General features: G+C 33.2%; 3 protein-coding genes and 1 long non-coding RNA gene across 7 annotated transcripts in view; 2 read left to right on the plus strand and 2 right to left on the minus strand.

The window, feature by feature from the left end:
• LOC147841852 (uncharacterized) overlaps positions 1-25,360 on the minus strand; it is a 202,938-nt gene that overhangs the window by 135,995 nt on the left and 41,583 nt on the right. The window lies entirely within an intron of this gene.
• Positions 998-7,104, minus strand: LOC147841859 (uncharacterized). Its single transcript, XM_087274253.1, has 8 exons — positions 7,051-7,104; positions 6,029-6,153; positions 5,547-5,924; positions 5,231-5,447; positions 3,189-3,415; positions 2,920-3,067; positions 2,429-2,538; positions 998-2,073 (listed from the first exon to the last, which is right to left on the minus strand). The coding sequence occupies exons 1-8, from the start codon at positions 7,088-7,090 to the stop codon at positions 1,765-1,767; spliced, it is 1,554 nt and encodes a 517-aa protein (XP_087130379.1). The 5' UTR covers positions 7,091-7,104; the 3' UTR covers positions 998-1,764.
• On the plus strand, positions 10,034-14,665 carry LOC147841860 (uncharacterized). 2 transcript variants are annotated; one of them, XM_087274340.1, is made up of 5 exons: positions 10,034-10,213; positions 12,076-12,372; positions 12,863-13,159; positions 13,245-13,286; positions 14,290-14,665. In XM_087274340.1, the coding sequence occupies exons 1-5, from the start codon at positions 10,162-10,164 to the stop codon at positions 14,319-14,321; spliced, it is 720 nt and encodes a 239-aa protein (XP_087130466.1). In that variant the 5' UTR covers positions 10,034-10,161; the 3' UTR covers positions 14,322-14,665. The 2 variants fall into 2 exon arrangements, with proteins under 2 accessions (XP_087130466.1, XP_087130467.1); XM_087274341.1 differs by lacking the exon at positions 13,245-13,286 and having other exon boundaries at positions 14,290-14,650.
• Positions 17,687-21,923, plus strand: LOC147841861 (uncharacterized). Its single transcript, XM_087272937.1, has 4 exons — positions 17,687-17,777; positions 19,630-19,945; positions 20,327-20,635; positions 21,765-21,923. The coding sequence occupies exons 1-4, from the start codon at positions 17,721-17,723 to the stop codon at positions 21,794-21,796; spliced, it is 714 nt and encodes a 237-aa protein (XP_087129063.1). The 5' UTR covers positions 17,687-17,720; the 3' UTR covers positions 21,797-21,923.

Genomic DNA, 25,360 nt, shown 5'->3' on the forward strand with positions numbered 1-25,360 from the left:
TTTTATATTTTGTTACAGACAGCGTCATCCTGCAATTGTTTTGCAGCATGTGAAATGTGCCAAGCACTATTTGTAACTGTCCAGAATGAGGAATAAAATGTTGTTTTTACTCTCTGATAGTCAGTACATGTTCAAAACATGTATATGTTATAAATATATATACATTAAAAAACATTCAGGAAAAAGTGTTTGATGTAAATTCGGACCACGAGTCCACATATACACTGCAAAAAATGCCCTTCCTGAAACAAGCAAAAATTACTTAAATCTAGTTAAAGTGTACCAAAATCAAGCAAATAAATCTGCCAATGGGGTAAGCAAAATTGACTTGGTAAGAATTCTTGAAAATAGCATTAATATCTAGACGATAATACATTTCTATTGATCTTAAAATTAGACACAAATTCTTGAAACTAGGCATTTTAGCTTTTTATAAGAATTTAATAGAACATAAATAAGAGAAAATTGTATTAAAACTAGCCATTAAAAACACTGTTGGTTCTTAAAACTAGACAAATATGCTTAAAACTAAGCAGTTTTTTCTTTTTATAAGCACTAAATATTAATAATTCTAGAACAAATTGCATAAAAACTAGAATATTTGAACTTAAATCTAGTCAGTAAATCTAGAGTTAGTTCTTAAAACCAGACAAACAAGCTTAAAATTAAGCAGTTTTTTTATTTTAATAAGCACTGAACATGAATAATTCTAGAACAAATTGCATTAAAACTAGAATATTTGGACTTAAATCTAGTCAGTAAATCTACAGTTAGTTCTTAAAACTAGACAAACAAGCTTAAAATTAAACAGTTTTCTCTTTTTTGAAGCACGACAATAATAATTTTAGGGGGAGAAAATACATTGAAAGTAGAATATTTTACCTTAAATCCAGCCTATTTAGACTTTTTTTAAGATCACAAAAAAACCTAAAATGAGATGAAAACTCTTAAAAGAAAATACCTCCCACACCTTCCCCCACTTAAGTGAAGAAACAACTTCCAGCTTTGCTGAACATTTATTAAAGAACATTCTCCAAAGTTCTGAACAAATGGAGCATAAGGCAGGATAAGCAAAGACAAGCTTACACTTTAAAATGAAATAAAATACCTGGCACAGAAACCGCAAGTATTCTATGCAAAATGCTTTGCCTCAGTCTACACAAACTCAAACAGCATTTAAGCTTCAAACAGCCTGGATCAATTCACTATGTAACAGAATAGTAACCCAAAAATCAAATAATTATCATGCTCACCCTTATGTTCTTCAAATCCTGTATGAGTTTCTTTGCAGAAGATGACACTTTGAAAAATGTCGGTAGCTATCATAGCAAGAAAAATATACAAAATAAATTAAAAAAATACTATGAAAGTCAATAGCTACCATCAACAGTTACCAACATTCTAAATAATATCTTCTGTAGATAAATCCAAGGTTGAAACAACATAAGATTAAGAAGTAATTGAAGTTTGGGTCAACAATGGCTTGAATGAATGGCAGATTCAAAAATGAACATTTTCCTCTTAAACAACTGGGGTACAGCAAAACAGGATGAACAGTCCAACATTAATAATAATAACAAAAAATGTCCTGTAAAGTTACACACAACAATTACTTTTTGTTTTGCTGTGCTGCATTATTGTATGTTAGATACATTTAATATACTGAAAATGGGGAAAAACTCCTAACAGCACAAATCAAGTGCAAATGTAATGGCCGAAAAAAAAATGCAGCTGTCTCTCAGCCACAGCAGCTTGAAACAGCAATTAGTCAACAAACATTCTCCATTCATGAATGGCCTTTTTGTACGAGGGGGTTTCATCCTGCTCGTGGATGACATCTCTCAGAACTTGTGTTTGCAACACAGACAAGAGGGTTGCAAGACACTTTGGATATGTGAGATTAAATGCATAGTAATAGGCCAGGAGGTAGAGAGGCCCCTCATAGAGCAAGTCTTTGTCAAATGTTAGAACTGGGGTTGTACCTACAACCACCATGCAGTTCTCCTCACCAACCAGCAAGACCGGACTGGAAAATGCACGCCTGTGGATGTAGGTATCCGGATCCTCTGAGGGCTAGAAAACCAAATAACAAAAATACACAATTCAGACTACAAACACAGCAAAAATCAATATAAGATCTGGGTCACTATTCACTTCCATATTTTTTTTTCTTTAATGGAAGTGAATGCCAACCCAACAGATCTGGGTTTGCATATCAACATTCTTCAAACTATCTTACTTTTGTGTTCAGCAGGTTGTGATTAAGTAAATAAAGACATAATTAAAGAATGTTCTACAATACCTTTAAGTTAGTTGTTACGTTGCATGTCCAATTTTACGTAGTGCAATTGAGATGGTTTTAACTTAGTATTTTATTGACAATGTAGTCACCTGTTAATAACTTATCACTACTTAAAGTAAAACTCACCGTCAGAACATGGAAAAGAGCCTCACTGATTGGGACCTGTTTCTTCGGTGCTGCAGACCCAGATGGGAAGAGCAGCGGTAGGGCAGTAAAAACAGCAATGGCATGTTCAACTAGATTAGTTTAAAAAAAAAAAGATATTAACATCAGATATTACTGTAGATGTATGGGGATAATCTATACCACTGGTTTCTGATCCAGGAGACCTGAATTAAGGGACTGTTTACACAACATTGTTTTCAACTGAAAACAGAAAACTTCTTGAATTAAAAAAATAACTGATCTATAACAAGGGTTCTCAACACTTGGCCCTTGAGATTAGAGGTCAGGTTCAACCTTTAGCTCTAAACTCACCAGCCTGTAGATTTTTGTAAGAACCTGAAAACACTGATTAGCTCAGGTGTGTTAAATTAGGATTGGAGTTAAACTGGACCTTGAGGACCAGAGTTGAGAACCCTTGATCTATACAGATTCAAATTATATTAAAGTTTTACCTCCATTTAATGTCCTTGGAGGCTTCATGACTTTTTTCATCACTCCATAAAACTGAACCTTGGAGTAGAAGGTCTCCCACCTGTCCTTTACCTCAGAAATGTATTTGGAGTTGTTTGGCTCAATGATTCTTCGTAGTTCATCCATTGCCTGAAATAATTATTTAATATTAAAAACAAAATTGTTTGGCTGTCTGCAGTTAGGCAGAGGATATGGGATATGTGTTAGTATGTTTTACATCTGTCTAAAATGTAAGCATTCGTGTACCCACATGGTCCAATTCTTTGAAGCAGGGGTACGCTTGCAAAATATTTGTGGGTTTGTCTTGCTCCTTCAATACATTTGAGTCAATGAAACTTCTTCTGGACTGGAACTCCAGGTCTAATAGATGGGTTACAGCAGCTTTATTTGGCTTCTTTGCTTTGTACATTTCTTGGAGCGTCCTGTAATGTCTTGCCTGGGTTTTCTGGCTGTCAAGGCTGTTGTCAGGACCATCAGCTGCAATTTAGCCATACAATATAATTACTGAACAAGATGCACAGAAATCAACAATTGAATAATGTATTTTACGTTACAAATAGAACAAATTCGGCATGCATATATCACCGAATAAGATGTTATGTATTACACACACATATATATATATATATATATATAAAAATATAAAAATCATGGCCAGAACATGTCCTAATGAAGTGACATGTCTGGCTACTAGGGATGCTCAAAGTAATCGATCAACCGTTAACCGAAAGGATGCGTTTGTATCATGCGTATGGTATCAGTTAAACAATTAAAAAAATACTATTTTTTTATATTTTTAGTTTAGCTGCATAAGGGGCCGATCGAATGCGCTTTTTGCGTTAAGAGGGGCATCTTTTGAATGGTTTACTAAAAGCCGCAAGAGTTTTGCACGCGGCTCAACCCAGAGCAGCAGTGTGTGTGTTGTCAAGACAACTACAGAAAACTTTTAAAGAGCATGGATCCCGCTACATTCATTCTTCTATGGCGGAGCGCGACACCAAAATGCATCCCTTCACGGCAACATTACAGCTTCCTATTCAAAACATTAATTATTGTTGTTTTTTATAGCGGGTTATAATCGCACCAAAACATATTAAAAGGCATGTGAATTATAACAGCGCAAACTTTTCTGTATCCGTGATGTGCGCTATTTGTTAAACCCTTTGAGGTTGCGTGCTGACAGACTGACTGATTGACTGACTGACAGGTGCGTGATGCGTGAAGCCAGCAAACACGACGTAGCTTTCAGTTAGGATGAACACAGTTTCAATAATTTTCATTTATTTATAGATGGCCTGTGGTTCTGCATACAATGACTTTATCTTGCTGGAGTTTATAGCTGTTTCACTTTACTTCAGGACGCATTAATGCCGCTCTAAGTTTATTGGAGACATTCTGAAATATTCCTAGCAAATCTAATAAATGTTGTAGACATACTCACTACATAAACACACTAAATCACACTTCTGCAGTGTTTATTTGAGAGCGCACTAAAAGATCCGTGCTTGACCATCGTAAGTTATATTTGAGGGGTGTGCAAGAGGTTTTGTGCACAAGCAGAGGAAATCGGCGCACTTCTTTTTTCCTTGTCAACATAAAAGGTGTTTTTAGAAAGGGAAAAAAACAGCAATACTGTTCACAAAAAGTCAACATATGTGCGAGTTGTCATTGTCTTCATTATTTTCATTTAAGCATATTTTTATTACGGTAGAGAGAGAGAGAGAACCTTATATCAATATATAATTTTTAAAATAATGATTTCTATTAAAAATGTTTTATGATTATAATAACAGCAGGGCATTAAATAAATGCATATTTTCCGTGGAGAGAGCGATTTGAGGAAGTCTGCTATTTTTATTTGACGGAAGAAAAAAAAAACATGATTGGAAAAAAACAGCCTATGCCGGTTTCTTAAAAGGATTTAGTCAGTGTTTTCTTTTTGTAATATAAATTAATAATTTAAATGAAAAATTAGGGCAGGCCTACTTATTTTATTCATTTTCCTTTCCTTTTCCTGTTGGAAAGATGGCAGGTGCGTGAAGATGTTCTGTTGTTATGTTCTGTTATTAATATGTTCACATGTTAAAATAAATCAGTATTTTAAATAGCAATATTTAATGTGTCAGACACAAAATAGACATTTCAGTTTAAAAAAAAAAACTATAATAATAATTTAATATTAATCTAACCAGTTAACTGTTTATATCCGATTAACGAGCTGGTTGGCAAAATTAACCGAAATGAGCATCCCTATTGACTACTTTATTTTAAAGTAAATTTTAATGTACTTACATGCTTCATCAATGCTGTCATTTTCTTGCCGTGGGGTGCTTGAACTTGAAGGTGATGACAGAATGACTGTTGAAGCACTGGAATCAGCATCATAGTCACTTGTCACAGCAGCAGAAAGTTCTTTGTCCTGATGTGCTCTTTTGAAAGGAGGCTGTTTGGCCTTCATGGGACTTCGGATATTTGAAAGTCGCTTCAGGAGCTTTTTAGCAACAGTGTCCTGTACAACAGAATAAAAGCAACAATTAGTATTTTTGACACAATGTTAGCAACAAAACAATGTTTTTTTTTCAATAATTAAGTAAATGATGTCACTCACCCACTCGTGCCTAGATCCAGTTGACTTATCTTTTATCATAGGGTAGTATTCCACTAACCGTTTTGCCATGGCAATAACTTCATGTTTAGTGGGATATTTGTAGTCATCAGAAGATGCTCTTGCTATTGATACCATGTTTGTCATGGTATTTCGGATGAGCCGGCAGAATAGCTCTTTCGATAAGGTGACGTCACCCTCTTTTCCAAGACGCTGCTGCTCAAAGTATGTGCGTCTCATCTGTTGTAGTTCACTGTCAGTGAAGAGAACATATTCTGGACTGGGTAACTTTAAAAACTTTGATGTACTGGGGTCATCTTGTTTTGAACTTTCAGTATGTTTATCATCTGCTGATGAACCTTCAACAGGAATGATGTGCTCCTAAAACACAATAAAACACAAATCAAATCACATGAATCTGTACTGAAATTATGCCCACTAATAGATTAAAAATATCCAATATACAAGTGTATGAAATTAATTACCTGTTCTTCCTTATGAGTCAAACGCCAAATGGCTTTGCGCCGCAGGAAGTGCTCAGGACCAGGAAAGAGATCTCGGATATCCTCTCGCGAGAGAGATGGCAAAATGTCTTCCCCAATGTTAGCAGCTTAGAACACATGCAAATACAGTACATTAGACAACATAGCTTATGTATATTTTGTGTTTTTGATTTTAGTAATGCATTAGTAAATGTTGAAATTAATATTCATTCATTTTCTTTTTCGGCTTAGTCCCTTTATTAATCTGGGGTCGCCACAGCGTAATGAACCGCCAAATTATCCAGCATATGTTTTCCACAGCGGATACCCTTCCAGCTGCAACCCATCACTGGGAAACATCCATACACTCTCATTTACTTTGGACAATTTAGCCTACCCAATTCACCTAAAGCACATGTATTTAGACTGTGGGGGAACCATAGCACCCGGAGGAAACCCACACAAACACGGGGAGAACATGCAAACTCCACACAGAAATGCCAACTGACCGAGGCTCGAACCAGTGACATTCTTGCTGTGAGGCGATCGTGCTTTTAATACTGATAATTAATACTGTTCATTCTTTGAATGTTAAATAAACTAGTCAACAAATGAACCATATTGTAAAGTGTTTGGGCCTACTCTTACAAATATGAAATGTCTGAATGTAGTAAAACAAACAGGCAATAATGATAAAAGATCCTTTAACACTTGACTAAGTTATTTTTGTTAGCATTAGGTATTATGAAAAAAAGGAGTTGTGATTCATTTAATAGCAGCCTAATAGCACCCAGTATTGTACAACAGCAGAACAACAATTTATGTCACTATACAATAATAAATACAAGTATCTACATTTAAATAAAATCATTCTGAGTGCATGTTGTAACTTAAGGATCGATCCTTAATTTCATTCGATTACAAAGACGTGCTTTTTTTCTCGATAGAAAGCATTGCATATTACATTAAAACCAAACTCAAATTTACCATAAGAAACAAATAAGTTATTTAAAAAAATTACTAACCTTTTAGAGTGGAAATCGCAACGTCGTCGAGCCCGTCCATGGTGAGAAACTGGCGCATGGAAGTACTTTTCTCCTAACTTCCCTTTGGCGCGCTGTAAGTGCGCATGCGTATTAACGTAAATGCGTCACGGTCTAGGTACGTTCGACATGAAGCTCAGCTGCCGATCAACGAGATTAGCCGAGCGCAGGCGGGGGCGGAGTTGATAACGGAGCCGTCAAGACGGACAGCTGGACACTTCGGGACTCAAAGTTGCTGCAGTCATGATGACCGATCACATGGCGTCATCATATTTTTTTTTTTGTTATTTTTATTTATAACAACAAAACATTTACAAATAAAACAGAATACAGTCTCTATAAACCATAGTTCCTTTTTAAACAATAAGGGAGAATTATGAATAAAATATATAACAAATGCATGAGAGAAATAAAAGGAAATGAGAGGCTAATATAAACATAAAAACGAACAGGTCTATTAAATACAAAGCAATAAGCATAAATTCTAGGAGTTAAACATCAATCTTTAGGCTAATACTTCTTGTTTGAATATGCTAAAAAAGGTACATATATGTACAATTATAGATATAAAAATTTGCAATGTAAAAAGCAAAACAAGGTGTTTTGATTAGGTCTTAATAAATGAGATTATTTTGGATAATGAAAGCATTTTCAAAAAAGCATTTTAATCCAAAAAAATTGTGTTGAAAAGAACAAAAGGTAAAATAAGTGAGCTTTGTTGAAGTTTCCCAGAAAGAACAGGTAACCTTTAAACTGCTAGACAGGAAATAATATATATATATATATATATATATATATATATATATATATATATATATATTATTGTAATAATAAAACCATTTTATAATTATTTAATAAAATAGTTATTTAACTTAATTTATTAAGAGAGCTTTAAGGTGGCAGGATCAATGATGATGATTATTTTCTTTTATTTCAACGCGCGCGTTCTAATTTCGTGTTTCACTGTTTGGTGTGGCGTATAATATTATTTTTCCGGAAAAAGTGAAAGTTAATGTTTTGAGATAATCACCATTATGCAACAAATGCTGTTAATTATGGGTAACCTGTAATGAACGCAGAATATTCCTTTTAGGTTAACTTTTTAATACTTGTAAAGTGCTGTCCATTTTGACAGGAAGAAATCTGTTATTAGTGATTGTTCATTTACATAAATTCTGTGAATACAAATGTTGAATGCGTTTGTTGTTGATACAACTTTTGCATTTTTTTTTCAGTACGAAATAAGAATTAAAATCCTTTTAAGCCAAGTGTTTGTTCACAGCAATTTTTCTTTATTCAATTTTTAAAAACAGACAGTCTCACCCACACAAAATTGTATGAAAAATTAAATCTAATCTAAAATAATATTTTCTTAATATTCTTAAAATTAGAAATTTTAGTGGTGTATTAGTCTTAAAAATAGCACAACTATCTTATTGAACATGCACAAATTTGGGCTTTATAGCTCTTACTTGTTTCTAGTAAAATCTTGCTTAAAATTAGTTAACATTTACTTGCCTAGCCAGAAGAAGATCGGTTTTCTTAAATTAAGACTTATAGTCTACTCCACAGTGTATTTTATAAGACAATTCATCTTTAATAGCAAAAAACCAAGACACATTTTCTTGAAATAAGATTTTTTTACTTTCTTAGATTTCAGTTTTTGCAGTGTATGGACATCATTTTTCTCTAAAAGTATCATATAAAAAGATGATACCTAGATTTTATTCTAATTAGGTTTAAATAAGTCCAAATAGCAAAGCAAAATAAAAAGTGCATGTAAAAAAACACCTTGGCCAATAAAGAGGTAAAAGCCTAGAATTACATTGCAGGTCTTGATGCCCAATTCTGATTTATTCACTACTCACTAATACTAGTATATTTACTTATAGCATATTCATAATGTATCTCATTATTCACTTCAGCTTACATGGTTTAAAAGTGAGACATATTTGACGTCTTTATTTACGTTACAGACATCGGGACAAGTAGATGTTCTAAACTGAAGAAAATGTTTTTAATTTTCAAAAGACAAAGTGATTATACAAGCTTTTGCTTTTTAACTTTAAAAGGTCAGAAAACATTAGTGTCTTGCAACTGTCAATGAGCACTTCTCAGGATCCACAAAACACTGGAAATGCAGTAGTGTAAAGTCGATGGCTCTTGATCTCAACTAAAGAAAACATAAATGTATGATTTATTCACTGAACACTGGTCTCGGCATCAACTTTACCTTTTCACAAGACTAAACATGATGCTGAACAAACTGTAAACTGTGATTGGTTCCTTTACATGTCAGTCACCTTAGGCTAATGAAAGCTGTGATGACACACAGACCTTCTGCCTAGCAAGCATTTTTTTTTTGTTTTTAAAATGTCCAATAGATGTCTAATAGACGTCTAAACATAGTCACCTTGTCTTAAACAAGGCTAAATTTGGACTGTCAGTAAAAATTTAATAGACATCTAAGAATAGCCAAAACTAGACTATCAAGTAAACAGAAATGAATGACTACACATATAAAGTCTGTCTAATCTGTCTATTTGATGACTAGTCTAGTTTTGGCCTATTCTTAGACGTTTATTAGATTTTCACTGACAGCCCAAGTTCAGCCTGGTTTTAGTCATTCTACATTTAGATGTCTATTAGATATCTATTAAACACAAAATTGTTTGCTGGGTGTTGTCACTCTGAAGACTAAAAGAATACTCATTATATTGTATAACACAGAGTGCTCCTGTTACATTTAAACAAATGCTGAGTTTTAACCCAACCCTTGGTTTGATATAGACAAACCCGACAATTGGGTTGAAAATGTCATTTTAATTTAATAAAAAATTTACCCAAGAATGGTTTTGTCCATACTGACCCAACGTTTGGTTAATACAACCCAACAATTTATTTTTAGAAAAAAAGTTTTTAATTAATATAAACAACTGTACTGTACATGTGACCTTAAGATTAATGTCCATCTTTACAGACCCACTGCACATTAAAACGTAAATAGGTTTCCTGTGGTCTTTTGTTCTACTTCCTAATTTACCCTTATGTGAGTCTCATTCTGTGGTTGTCTGCTTTCTCACACTCGCTATAATGGAGATGTTCATCTTCACTGTTTTTCAGCTCTTTATGGTTCAGTCTTACAGTAAGTAATTATTAATTATGACACGTTTACATTTGTAGTGAGGGTTTTTTTAAAATGTTAACTTGAATTTCACCATGAGAGAAAATGCATACAGAATTAGTGTCACTTTAACTGTGGTTTAACAATGAAAAGGTTGTGTGATATGATTTGCCTTAAATATAATATAATTTTATATTCTTTTTGAAAGACCATATATACTGTATAACTGCAGGTTAACTATGTTTATATACTACAACCCTCAACACAACCCCTTAACTTTCTAATTTTGACTGTAATGTAATGATGTGCAGCTTTTGTGAAGCTGCTCTGGAACAATAGCTATTGCGAAAAACGCTGTACAAGTAAACTTGAATTGAATATTATTTTATGTACTGTATTAGAACATGTTACTGAACTGCATGTTTTGTAAACATTGATGTAAGAAAATGTAAACAAAGTTTAAAAATATACAAAGAAATGTGAAAAAGCTGATTTCTTAGTGCTGTATGGTGTAGTTCATCAGCCATTTTGATTTGTCTTTTTTTAATACGTCTGATTCACAGAATTGTGCATGGTATCTAAACACTAATAACAGGAGGAGGATTTACCCAAATTCATTTTGAAGCCATGGCTCAATGTAGTTAATAAACTATTTTACAATCCAATGAGATGAACCAAATTAGATAAATCCATCCTAATTTTGGTAACATTTTGGGGAGTATAAGATGCATGCAAAATTTGTTAATGGAGAAAATGGTCTTGAGGAGTTTGTTTTGAATTTATATTCTTGACAGCATGCTTCTGAACATGAGTGAAGCATGAAAGTACTTATTACAAGACCACCTATGATTTGATAAGTGTGTGTGTGTAGTTGGGGGCATTTGGCATGTCATCCTGCCACATTTCTAGAATAATGCTAATAAATGTTTTTCTTGTTTTTGTCCAGATATCTACAAATACTTAAATCAAAAATCATTTTCTAGACCAGCAAATAAAAAAAAAAGTGCTGTATTAAGAAATAATATGCCAAAAAGTTTTTCCTTAAAACAAACAAAATAATCTGCCAATGGGGGATGCAAAATAATCTTGTTTTCATTTTGACAAGATTATTTCACCCTATTGGCAGATTTCTTTGCTGGTTTTAAAGGAAAGCATGACAAAAATTTTTGCTTGTCTAGAAAATGCTTCTTGATTGAAAAAAGTTTTTGATCCTAGAAACAAGACAAAAATATGTCAAAAAAAAAAGTTTTTAAAAAAGTAAAAGTAAAAAAGCATTTTGCAGTGTACAGGAAGAGGAGTAGGAGAAAGAAGAATCAGTGTAGTAATGTGCTGTTTCAAAGACAAGAGCTTACATTTGATCAGGGTTCAAACTAAACATGAAGTGTAGTTTCAGGAGATGTGATTGTTGTTTGATCTACTTATAGGATATCCTCATGTTCGTGTTTCTCAAGCAGTCATACATATTAATATAAACAACTGTACTGTACATGTGACCTTAAGATTAATGTTTATCTTCACAGACCCACTGCACATTAAAACGTAAATAGGTTTCCTGTGGTCTTTTGTTCTACTTCCTAATTTACCCTTATGCGAGTCTCATTCTGTGGTTGTCTGCTTTCTCACACTTGCTATAATGGAGATGTTCATCTTCATTGTTTTTCAGCTCTTTATGGTTCAGTCTTACAGTAAGAAATTATTAATTATGAAACGTTTACATATGGAGTGAGGGTTTTTTAAAAATGTTAACTTTTTAAAAAATGGTAAAAGAATAATCAATGTAGTAATGTGCTGTTACAAAGACAAGAGCTTACATTTGTTCATGGTTCAAACTAGACATGAAGTGTAGTTTCAGGTGATGTAATTATTTCTTGATCTACTTATAGGATATCCTCATGTCCGTGTTTCTCGAGCAGTCATACATGAGTTCAGTTCAGTGAAAATCAGCTGTGAGACGCCGGCAGAGGCTTCAGTGTATCAGTGTTATTTCTACATTAAAAACAAAAAGCCGGAAATAAAAGTCAATCCACCATGTGAGCTGGAGTACACTGCTGCTGAAGTGCTCAGATGGTTAAGAGGAAAAGCACCTGCAATAGTGGACATTCACTGTTACTACACAACATATGAGAGAGGCACAGAGATCTCATCAGCAGAGTCTGATTCTGCCACACTGACAGTTAAAGGTGAGCCATTTCACTGCTGTTCTTCTGTTTCAGACTTTGCTTCACCAGTGTTCTAGCAACAATGGATGATTTGACAACAAAAAGACTCACTTAAAAATCAGTGTTAGTCAAAATGTTATAATGTTGGTAGGGCCTTGTCAGACAAATGCTAAAACGCAAAGTGACTCCTGTCATGCAGTACTTAGACAAGGCGATGATTTGTGCTGGTTAGGATACAAGTATAGAGCCATTGTTCAATGAGTGATAGTTTACATTGACCAACTTGTGAAGTGTTGATATTGTAATTAATGCTGCATGATATGAATATTTTGTTTTTCTGCAATTTATTTGGCAATATGAATACAGTTTGGCCAGATGACTATTTACAGAAGTTTGAATTTTGTTAATTAAATAAATTGTGAATGCAATTGTTTGTACTTTTGTTTTTACTCTAAAATTACACATTACAAAATTATGCTATGTATAAGTAAACATAACATTTCTTCATCAGGTCTTCCTCAGGCCAGACTGTCAGCGTCTGCTTTAGTTCTTCAGGAAACAGACACAGTTGAGCTGAGCTGTGAGAATACTGAAGAGCTGAAGATGGAGATGTGTGTATTTAACATTAATGGAAGAGAAAGTGACTCAAAACGGAGTTCTTCATGTCAGCTCTCACTCACTGCATCTCAGATCCGTGTTTGGTCAGCAGCTCAGAGTTCATCAGTGAAAATAACCTGCTTCTACACTGTGAAAAATGGACAATATCAAGTACAATCTCCGTCTGATCCAGTGACAGTTACAGTTCAGAGTAAGTTTTTTATTCATTAAAGTTCAGAAATAACTTATCTAAATAAAATAGTAAAACTTTATCACTTTTCAACTGTTTGTGATAGCATCCATTGGTGACCCTTTGACTTCCACAAAAACAACAGAAGGTGAAATGATCTCAGTTTAACTGTACAGGATTTTTTTAAAGAACTTTTCTGATATTGCATTATATAATTGTACCTGCTGCACTGTTGATTTTAATATAAATTATCTTGTCTTAACAGTGACATCTACTACTAAAGCTTTAACAACAGCAATAAAAACATGTAGATGACGTTTATTTATTTTAAAATTAAAAATTATATGCATGCTATTTAAGTGCACTGCAGATTTTCCAAAGTATTTAAAACACCTGTTTATTTAACATTGACTAAACCAAGGGTCACCAACCTTTATGAAACTGAGAGCTACTTCTTGGGTACCGATTAATGTGGAGGGCTACCAGTTTGATAAACACTTCTCAAATAACAAGTTTGCTTAATTTATTTTTAATTATACTTTATGTTTTTGGTAATAATTAATGATATTCATCCATGTGAAGTCACTGATCATGTTAATGATTCTCACAAAAGTCATCAACAATGATTTAACAGGGTAGGAAATACCCTGTATTTAATGTATCAATGTGCAACACTTTATTTTTATATATCTCTGCAAATATTTACATTTTTAATTGATTACTTCTATATTATATGAAGCTTACTGGTAATTGGCACTATGGTGAGCTATTTTTAGAACAGGCCTGCAGGAAACACATGTGATCCATGCTGGTGACCCCTGGACTAAACCATCACTAAGTGGTCTAAATAATTATTTTAGAATACTATTAATAACATTGAAAGTGCTTTATGAAACTCTATTAACATACAACTTTCCATCAGACAGCCAGAAACATGTAATCACATTTTTGTCTATTAGAATATAATTTCTGTGTTATTATGTTAAATATAAATGCTTATTTAATGACACTGACAGTGATAAAATGCTAAAAACAACAATGTCTGTTATCATTATGCAGTAGTTGTTTTTGCTGTTATTATTATGATTTATTTCTGTTTCAGCTAGATTTCTTTGTTGTAACAGACTTTTTTCTCTTTTGTCTTTTGACAGACTCGAGGCTTTATTTCTGCCTGGACCCATAAGTTTAGTCTTGTACTGCCTTATCAGTAATTCACATGCTGAGTAAGTGCATGCTTACTTGAAAGCTTAATTATAGGAGAACACATTTTTCTAAAAACTTTTCTAAAACTTATGACATATTAAATCTAAATTCTATGACTTATTTTTTATTAACTGTTGTGCTGCATATTAGTTCTAACAAAATAGAAATTGTAACTGCAGCATGTTTCAATCTAATAATCTCCTTTAGTTTACATTATTACCTTTATGGTTGATCTCTTCACTTCTTCTGCTTTTATGTATTAATTTCCACACATTTACTCAATAAACTGACAACTGTGTGAATTAAACTGACAACTGTGTAAATTATTTTGATTTAGTGTTTGTTTTCCTTCAGTTCTACTACTTCATAAAGATATTTTTGTTAAGTTTATAATACTTCATCTTAAATGTTCAGAACTTGTGATTGATAAACTTGTTTAACAATAATTATACATTGAAACGTAGAAAGATCAAAAATTCATTCAATATTGCTTATTGTAACACCCATGCTACTGTGAGGCTTGTGTTTAGGGTTGGGGTAGTTGTAGACATTTATAACAAACAATGTAATGGGTAATTTTATAATAATAAAAATAATTATTGGGTGGCTCAGTGATTAGCACTGTTGCCTCGTAGCAAGAAAGTTGCTGGTTCAAGTCTTGGCTGTTTCTGTGTTGAGTTGATGTGCTCCCCATGTTCGCATGGGTTTCCTCCGGGTGCTCCAGTTTCCCCCTACACTCCAAAGACATGCGCTATATGTGAACTAAATTGGCCGTATAGTGACTGTGAGAGTGTATGGGTGTTTCCCAGTACTAGGGTTGCAGTTAGAAAACATATGCTGGATAAGTTGGCGGTTTATTCCGCTGTGGCTACCCCTAATAAATAAAGCAACTAAGCTAAAGGAAATTAATGAATTAATGAATAATTCTTTTCGCTAGCAAAAGCTACTCGCACATGAACATCCACTTTGTATTAGACCAGTACATCATCTTGCTACAGGATACAGCGAGGACACACTCTGCTTATTAATAAATATTAATAATTGTAGAACAGTGTCACAAAAATTATGCTATATTGATGAGAGCATCCACAGCTCAATCCTATCTACAGATTTTACATTGAGTTTATATTGTGATCTACATTCAATAGTTAAATAGATGTGCTCAATTATAGAATAACGAGGACACCTGCTGGTCACATCTATGTAAAGACAAGAATACAGATGAAAACCTGAAACTTGTACAAATTCCTCCAACAACTCCTCCTCTAATATTTGACAGATCTCATCTATCCAACACTGCCTAAAGATACAAAACTGCAGCAGATCATATTTCATTATTATTTAATCTGCAATTCTCAGACATATAATACAGTTATGCTCATTAAAATTATGTGTCTTATTCTGTGTAATTCTTAAATTAGTCTTATTGAGTGCCGATATAATTAACCCTTATTGTGAATGCAAATTTAGTGTTTATTATATTTCTATTAATCAATTGCATTCGTCGTGTGAACAGGCCTTTATAACCAAGTGTGAACACAATGAGTATTGGATAGCAAGCTAATACCAAATATTTTACTTGGGTATACACATAAGTATGGATGCACACATACAGCTGACAAAGAAATTGTAAAAATATTACTATATAGAGACTGTGCATTAGTTCTTACCCTCCTAGGGCTTGAGTGTCCACATACATGGACAGCACATTTTAGCTTAAGTGGCAATTTAAAACACTTTGAATGTTTTATATTTTGTTATAGACAGCGTCACCCTGCAACTGTTTTGCAGCATATGAAATGTCCCAAGCACTATTTGTAACTGTCCAGAATGAGGAATAAAATGTTGTTTTTACTCTCTGATAGTCAGTACATGTTCAAAACATGTATATGTTATAAATATATATACATTAAAAAACATTCAGGAAAAAGTGTTTGATGTAAATTCGGACCACGAATATATGGACATCATTTTTCTCTAAAAGTATACATCATATAAAAAGATGATACCTAGATTTTATTCTAATTAGGTTTAAATAAGTCCAAATAGCAAAGCAAAATAAAAAGTGCATGTAAAAACACCTTGGGCAATAAAGAGGTAAAAGCCCAGAATTACATTGCAGGTCTTGATGCCCAATTCTGATTTATTCACTACTCACTAATACTATATTTACTTATAGCATATTCATAATATATCTCATTATTCACTTCAGCTTACATGGTTTAAAAGTGAGACATATTTGACGTCTTTATTTACGTTACAGACATCGGGACAAGTAGATGTTCTAAACTGAATAAAATGTTTTTAATTTTCAAAAGACAAAGTGATTATACAAGCTTTTGCTTTTTAACTTTAAAAGGTCAGAAAACATTAGTGTCTTGCAACTGTCAATGAGCACTTCTCAGGATCCACAAAACACTGGAAATGCAGTAGTGTGAAGTCGATGGCTCTTGATCTCAACTAAAGAAAACATAAATGGATGATTTATTCACTGAACACTGGTCTCGGCATCAACTTTACCTTTTCACAAGACTAAACATGATGCTGAACAAACTGTAAACTGTGATTGGTTCCTTTACATGTCAGTCACCTTAGGCTAATGAAAGCTGTGATGACACACAGACCTTCTGCCTAGCAAGCATTTTTTTTTTTGTTTTTAAAATGTCCAATAGATGTCTAATAGACGTCTAAACATAGTCACTTTGTCTTAAACGAGGCTAAATTTGGACTGTCAGTAAAAATTTAATAGACATCTAAGAATAGCCAAAACTAGACTATCAAGTAAACAGAAATGAATGACTACACATATAAAGTCTGTCTAATCTGTCTATTTGATGACTAGTCTAGTTTTGGCCTATTCTTAGACGTTTATTAGATTTTCACTGACAGCCCAAGTTCAGCCTGGTTTTAGTCATTCTACATTTAGATGTCTATTAGATAGATTAAACACAAAATTGTTTGCTGGGTTTTGTCACTCTGAAGACTAAAAGAATACTCATTATACTGTATAACACAGAGTGCTCCTGTTACATTTAAACAAATGCTGAGTTTTAACCCAACCCTGGGTTTGATATAGATAAACCCGACAATTGGGTTGAAAATGTCATTTTAATTTAATAAAAAATTTACCCAAGAATGGTTTTGTCCATACTGACCCAACGTTTGGTTAATACAACCCAACAATTTATTTTAAAAAAAAAAGTTTTTAATTAATATAAACAACTGTACTGTACATGTGACCTTAAGATTAATGTCCATCTTTACAGACCCACTGCACATTAAAACGTAAATAGGTTTCCTGTGGTCTTTTGTTCTACTTCCTAATTTACCCTTATGCGAGTCTCATTCTGTGGTTGTCTGCTTTCTCACACTCGCTATAATGGAGATGTACATCTTCATTGTTTTTCAGCTCTTTATGGTTCAGTCTTACAGTAAGTAATTATTAATTATGACACGTTTACATTTGTAGTGAGGGTTTTTTTAAAATGTTAACTTGAATTTCACCATGAGAGAAAATGCATACAGAATTAGTGTCACTTTAACTGTGGTTTAACAATGAAAAGGTTGTGTGATATGATTTGCCTTAAATATAATATAATTTTATATTCTTTTTGAAAGACCATATATACTGTATAACTGCAGGTTAACTATGTTTATATACTACCAACCCTCAACACAACCCCTTAACTTTCTAATTTTGACTGGAATGTAATGATGTGCAGCTTTTGTGAAGCTGCTCTGGAACAATAGCTATTGCGAAAAACGCTGTACAAGTAAACTTGAATTGAATATTATTCTATTTACTGTATTAGAACAGGTTACTGACGTACATGTTCTGTAAACATTAATGTAAGAAAATGTAAACAAAGTTTAAAAAATATACAAAGAAATGTGAAAAAGCTGATTTCTTAGTGCTGTATGGTGTAGTTCATCAGCCATTTTGATTTGTCTTTTTTTAATACGTCTGATTCACAGAATTGTGCATGGTAACTAAACACTAATAACAGGAGGAGGATTTACCCAAATTCATTTTGAAGCCATGGCTCAATGTAGTTAATAAACTATTTTACAATCCAATGAGATGAACCAAATTAGATAAATCCATCCTAATTTTGGTAACGTTTTGGGGAGTATAAGATGCATGCAAAATTTGTTAATGGAGAAAATAGTCTTGAGGAGTTTGTTTTGAATTTATATTCTTGACAGCATGGTTTCTGAACATGAGTGAAGCATGAAAGTACTTATTACAAGACCACCTAAGATTTGGTAAGTGTGTGTGTGTAATTGGGGGCATTTGGCATGTCATCCTGCCACATTTCTAGAATAATGCTAATAAATGTTTTTCTTGTTTTTGTCCAGATATCTACAAATACTTAAATCAAGAATCATTTTCTAGACCAGCAAATAAAAAAAAGTGCTGTATTAAGAAATAATATGCCAAAAAGTTTTTCCTTAAAACAAGCAAAATAATCTGCCAATGGGGGATGCAAAATATTCTTGTTTTCATTTTGACAAGATCATTTTACCCTATTGGCAGATTTCTTTGCTGGTTTTAAAGGAAAGCATGACAAAAATTTTTGCTTGTCTAGAAAATGCTTCTTGATTGAAAAAAGTTTTTGATCCTAGAAACAAGACAAAAATATGTAAAAAAAAAAAAAAAAAAAAAAGTTTTTAAAAAAGTAAAAGTAAAAAAGCATTTTGCAGTGTACAGGAAGAGGAGTAGGAGAAAGAAGAATCAGTGTAGTAATGTGCTGTTTCAAAGACAAGAGCTTACATTTGTTCATGGTTCAAACTAAACATGAAGTGTAGATTCAGGAGATGTGAATATTGTTTGATCTACTTATAGGATATCCTCATGTTCGTGTTTCTCAAGCAGTCAAACATATTAATATAAACAACTGTACTGTACATGTGACTTTAAGATTAATGTTTATCTTTACATACCCACTGCACATTAAAACGTAAATAGGTTTCCTGTGGTCTTTTGTTCTACTTCCTAATTTACCCTTATGTGGGTCTCAATCTGTGGTTGAGTCTGCTTTCTTACACTCGCTATAATGGAGATGTTCATCTTCACTGTTTTTCAGCTCTTTATGGTTCAGTCTTACGGTAAGAAATTATTAATTATGAAACGTTTACATTTGGAGTGAGGGTTTTTTAAAAATGTTAACTTTTTAAAAAATGTTAAAAGAATAATCAATGTAGTAATGTGCTGTTGCAAAGACAAGAGCTTACATTTGTTCATGGTTCAAACTAGACATGAAGTGTAGTTTCAGGAGATGTGATTATTTCTTGATCTACTTATAGGATATCCTCATGTTCGTGTTTCTCGAACAGTCATACATGAGTTCAGTTCAGTGAACATCAGCTGTGAGACGCCGGCAAAGGCTTTAGTGACTCAGTGTTATTTCTACAGTAAAAACAAAGAGCCAAAAATAAAAGTCAATCCACCATGTGAGCTGGAGTACACTGCTGCTGAAGTGCTCAGATGGGCAGGAGGAAAAGCCCCTGCAATAGTGGACATTCACTGTTTCTACACAACATATGAGCGAGGCACAGAGATCTCATCAGCAGAGTCTGATTCTGCCACACTGGTGATTAGAGGTGAGCCATTTCACTGCTAGTAGGGCCTTGTCAGACAAATGCTAAAATGCAAAGTGACTCCTGTCATGCAGTATTTAGACAAGGCGATGATTTGTGCTGGTTAGGATACAAATATAGAGCCATTGTTCAATGAGTGATAGTTTACATGAGAGTATTGACCAACTTGTGAAGTGTTGATATTGTAATTAATGCTGCATGATATGAATATTTTGTTTTTCTGCAATTTATATGGCAATATGAATACAGTTTGGCCAGATGACTATTTACAGAAGTTTGAATTTTGTTAATTAAATAAATTGTGAATGCAATTGTTTGTACTTTTGTTTTCACTCCAAAATTGCACATTACAAAATTATGCTACTTGTAAGTAAACATATAACATTTCTCCAGCAGGTCTTCCTCAGGCCAGACTGTCAGCGTCTGCTTTAGTTCTTCAGGAAACAGACACAGTTGAGCTGAGCTGTGAGAATACTGAAGAGCTGAAGATGGAGATGTGTGTATTTAACATTAATGGAAGAGAAAGTAACTCAAAACGGAGTTCTTCATGTCAGCTCTCACTCACTGCATCTCAGATCCGTGTTTGGTCAGCAGCTCAGAGTTCATCAGTGAAAATAACCTGCTTCTACACTGTGAAGAATGGACAATATCAAGTACAATCTCCGTCTGATCCAGTGACAGTTACAGTTCAGAGTAAGTTTTCTTTTAATTAAAATTCAGAAATAACTTATCTAAATAAAATAGTAAAACTTCATCACTTCTCAACTGTTAGTGATAGCATCTATTGGTGACCCTTTGACTTCCACAAAAACAACAGAAGGTGAAATGATCTCAGTTTAACTGTACAGGATTTTTTTAAAGAACTTTTCTGATATTGCATTATATAATTGTACATCCTTCACTGTTGATTTTAATATAAATTATCTTGTCTTAACAGTGACATCTACTACTAAAGCTTCAACAACAGCAATAAAAACATGTAGGTGACGTTTATTTATTTTAAAATTAAAAATTATATGCATGCTATTTAAGTGCACTGCCGATTTTCCAAAGTATTTAAAACACCCGTTTATTTAACATTGACTAAACCAGGGGTCACCAACCTTTATGAAACTGAGAGCTACTTCTTGGGTACTGATTAATGTGGAGAGCTACCAGTTTGATAAACACTTCTCAAATAACAAGTTTGCTTAATTTATTTTTAATTATACTTTATGTTTTTGGTAATAATTAATGATATTCATCCATGTGAAGTCACTGATCATGTTAATGATTCTCACAAAAGTCATCAACAATGATTTAACAGGGTAGGAAATACCCTGTATTTAATGTATCAATGTGCAACACTTTATTTTTATATATCTCTGCAAATATTTACATTTTTTATTGATTACTTCTATATAATATGAAGCTTACTGGTAATTGGCACTATGGTGAGCTATTTTTAGAACAGGCCTGCAGGAAACACATGTGATCCATGCTGGTGACCCCTGGACTAAACCATCACTAAGTGGTCTAAATAATTGTTTTAGAATACTATTAATAACATTGAAAGTGCTTTATGAAACTCTATTAACATACTACTTTCCATCAGACAGCCAGAAACATGTAATCACATTTTTGTCTATTAGAATATAATTTCTGTGTTATTATGTTAAATATAAATGCTTATTTAATGACACTGACAGTGATAAAATGCTAAAAACAACAATGTCTGTTATCATTATGCAATAGTTGTTTTTCTTGTTATTATTATGATTTATTTCTGTTTCAGCTAGATTTCTTTGTTGTAACAGACTTTTTCTCTTTTGTCTTTTGACAGACTCGAGGCTTTATTTCTGCCTGGACCCATAAGATTAGTCTTGTACTGCCTTATCAGTAATTCACATGCTAGTAAGTGCATGCTTACTTGAAAGCTTAATTATAGGAGAACACATTTTTCTAAAAACTTTTCTAAAACTTATGAAATATTAAATCTAAATTCTATGACTTATTTTTTTTTAACTGTTGTGCTGCATATTAGTTCTAACAAAATAGAAATTGTAACTGCAGCATGTTTCAATCTAATAATCTCCTTTAGTTTACATTATTACCTTTATGGTTGATCTCTTCACTTCTTCTGCTTTTATGTATTAATTTCCACACATTTACTCAATAAACTGACAACTGTGTGAATTAAACTGACAACTGTGTAAATTATTTTGATTTAGTGTTTGTTTTCCTTCAGTTCTACTACTTCATAAAGATATTTTTGTTAAGTTTATAATACTTCATCTTAAATGTTCAGAACTTGTGATTGATAAACTTGTTTAACAATAATTATACATTGAAACGTAGAAAGATCAAAAATTCATTCAATATTGCTTATTGTAACACCCATGCTACTGTGAGGCTTGTGTTTAGGGTTGGGGTAGTTGTAGACATTTATAACAAACAATGTAATGGGTAATTTTATAATAATATAAATAATTCTTGGGTGGCTCAGTGATTAGCACTGTTGCCTCGTAGCAAGAAAGTTGCTGGTTCAAGTCTTGACTGTTTCTGTGTTGAGTTGATGTACTCCCCATGTTCGCATGGGTTTCCTCCGGGTGCTCCAGTTTCCCCCTACACTCCAAAGACATGCTCTATATGTGAACTAAATTGGCCGTATAGTGACTGTGAGAGTGTATAGGTGTTTCCCAGTACTAGGGTTGCAGTTAGAAAACATATGCTGGATAAGTTGGCGGTTCATTCCGCTGTGGCTACCCCTAATAAATAAAGCAACTAAGCTAAAGGAAATTAATGAATTAATGAATAATTCTTTTCGCTAGCAACAGCCACTCGCACATGAACATCCACGACGTATTAGACCAGTACATCATCTTGCTACAGGATACAGCGAGGACACACTCTGCTTATTAATAAATATTAATAATTGTAGAACAGTGTCACAAAAAATATGCTATATTGATGAGAGCATCCACAGCTCTATCCTATCTACAGATTTTACATTGAGTTTATATTGTGATCTACATTCAATAGTTAAATAGATGTGCTCAATTATAGAATAACGAGGACATCTGCTGGTCACATCTATGTAAAGACAAGAAAACCGATGAAAACCTGAAACTTGTACAAATTCCTCCAACTACTCCTCCTCTAATATTTGACAGATCTCATCTATCCAACACTGCCTATACAAAACTGCAGCAGATCGTATTTCATTATTATTTAATCTGCAATTCTCAGACATATAATACAGTTATGCTCATTAAAATGATGTGTCTTATTCTGTGTAATTCTTAAATTAGTCTTATTGTGAATGCAAATTTAGTGTTTAATATATTTCTATTAATCAATTGCATTCGTCGTGTGAACAGGCCTTTATAACCAAGTGTGAACACAATGAGTATTGGATAGCAAGCTAATACCAAATATTTTACTTGGGTATACACATATGGATGCACACATACAGCTGACAAAGAAATTGTAAAAATATTACTATATAGAGACTGTGCATTAGTTCTTACCCTCCTAGGGTTTGAGTGTCCACATACATGGACAGCACATTTTAGCTTAAGTGGCAATTTAAAACACAGTTTGAATGTTTTATATTTTGTCACAGACAGCGTCACCCTGCAACTGTTTTGCAGCATATGAAATGTGCCAAGCACTATTTGTAACTGTCCAGAATGAGGAATAAAATGTTGTTTTTACTCTCTGATAGTCAGTACATGTTCAAAACATGTATATGTTACAAATATATATACATTAAAAAACATTCAGGAAAAAGTGTTTGATGTAAATTCGGACCACGAATATATGGACATCATTTTTCTCTAAAAGTATACATCATATAAAAAGATGATACCTAGATTTTATTCTAATTAGGTTTAAATAAGTCCAAATAGCAAAGCAAAACAAAAAGTGCATGTAAAAAAACACCTTGGGCAATAAAGAGGTAAAAGCCCAGAATTACATTGCAGGTCTTGATGCCCAATTCTGATTTATTCACTACTCACTAATACTAGTATATTTACTTATAGCATATTCATAATATATCTCATTATTCACTTCAGCTTACATGGTTTAAAAGTGAGACATATTTGACGTCTTTATTTACGTTACAGACATCGGGACAAGTAGATGTTCTAAACTGAAGAAAATGTTTTTAATTTTTAAAAGACAAAGTGATTATACAAGCTTTTGCTTTTTAACTTTAAAAGGCCAGAAAACATTGGTTTCTTGCAACTGTCAATGAGCACTTCTCAGGATCCACAAAACACTGGAAATGCAGTAGTGTGAAGTCGATGGCTCTTGATCTCAACTAAAGAAAACATAAATGGATGATTTATTCACTGAACACTGGTCTCGGCATCAACTTTACCTTTTCACAGGACTAAACATGATGCTGAACAAACTGTAAACTGTGATTGGTTCCTTTACATGTCAGTCACCTTAGGCTAATGAAAGCTGTGATGACACACAGACCTTCTGCCTAGCAAGCATTTTTGTTTTTTGTTTTTAAAATGTCCAATAGATGTCTAATAGACGTCTAAACATAGTCACCTTGTCTTAAACGAGGTTACATTTGGACTGTCAGTAAAAATCTAATAGACATCTAAGAATAGCCAAAACTAGACTATCAAGTAAACAGAAATGAATGACTACACATATAAAGTCTGTCTAATCTGTCTATTTGATGACTAGTCTAGTTTTGGCCTATTCTTAGACGTTTATTAGATTTTCACTGACAGCCCAAGTTTATCATGGTTTTAGCCAAGCTGTCTACATTTAGATGTCTCTTAGATATCTATTAAACACAAAATTGTTTGCTGGGTGTTGTCACTCTGAAGACTAAAAGAATACTCATTATATTGTATAACACAGAGTGCTCCTGTTACATTTAAACAAATGCTGAGTTTTAACCCAACCCTTGGTTTGATATAGACAAACCCGACAATTGGGTTGAAAATGTCATTTTAATTTAATAAAAAATTTACCCAAGAATGGTTTTGTCCATACTGACCCAACGTTTGGTTAATACAACCCAACAATTTATTTTTAGAAAAAAAGTTTTTAATTAATATAAACAACTGTACTGTACATGTGACCTTAAGATTAATGTCCATCTTTACAGACCCACTGCACATTAAAACGTAAATAGGTTTCCTGTGGTCTTTTGTTCTACTTCCTAATTTACTCTTATGCGAGTCTCATTCTGTGGTTGTCTGCTTTCTCACACTCGCTATAATGGAGATGTACATCTTCATTGTTTTTCAGCTCTTTATGGTTCAGTCTTACAGTAAGTAATTATTAATTATGACACGTTTACATTTGTAGTGAGGGTTTTTTAAAATGTTAACTTGAATTTCACCATGAGAGAAAATGCATACAGTATTAGTGTCACTTCAACTGTGGTTTAACAATGAAAAGGTT

The sequence above is a fragment of the Danio rerio genome, chromosome 11, assembly GCF_052040795.2.
Source record: "Danio rerio strain M-AB ecotype USA chromosome 11, GRCz13ab, whole genome shotgun sequence".
In the NCBI taxonomy this organism is placed as follows: Eukaryota; Metazoa; Chordata; class Actinopteri; order Cypriniformes; family Danionidae; genus Danio; species Danio rerio.

Coding starts and splice junctions, on each gene's coding strand:
- LOC147841859 (XM_087274253.1), bottom strand. CDS start 7,090: ATGGACGGGCTCGACGACGTTGCGATTTCCACTCTAAAAG. Junction 6,154..7,050: donor TGCGATTTCCACTCTAAAAG/GTTAGTAATTTT, acceptor ATGTGTTCTAAG/CTGCTAACATTGGGGAAGAC. Junction 2,539..2,919: donor TCCAAGGACATTAAATGGAG/GTAAAACTTTAA, acceptor AAACTAATCTAG/TTGAACATGCCATTGCTGTT.
- LOC147841860 (XM_087274340.1), top strand. CDS start 10,162: ATGGAGATGTTCATCTTCACTGTTTTTCAGCTCTTTATGGTTCAGTCT. Junction 10,214..12,075: donor CTTTATGGTTCAGTCTTACA/GTAAGTAATTAT, acceptor ATCTACTTATAG/GATATCCTCATGTCCGTGTT. Junction 12,373..12,862: donor TGCCACACTGACAGTTAAAG/GTGAGCCATTTC, acceptor TTTCTTCATCAG/GTCTTCCTCAGGCCAGACTG.
- LOC147841861 (XM_087272937.1), top strand. CDS start 17,721: ATGGAGATGTACATCTTCATTGTTTTTCAGCTCTTTATGGTTCAGTCT. Junction 19,946..20,326: donor TGCCACACTGGTGATTAGAG/GTGAGCCATTTC, acceptor AAACATATAACA/TTTCTCCAGCAGGTCTTCCT. Junction 20,636..21,764: donor AGTGACAGTTACAGTTCAGA/GTAAGTTTTCTT, acceptor GTCTTTTGACAG/ACTCGAGGCTTTATTTCTGC.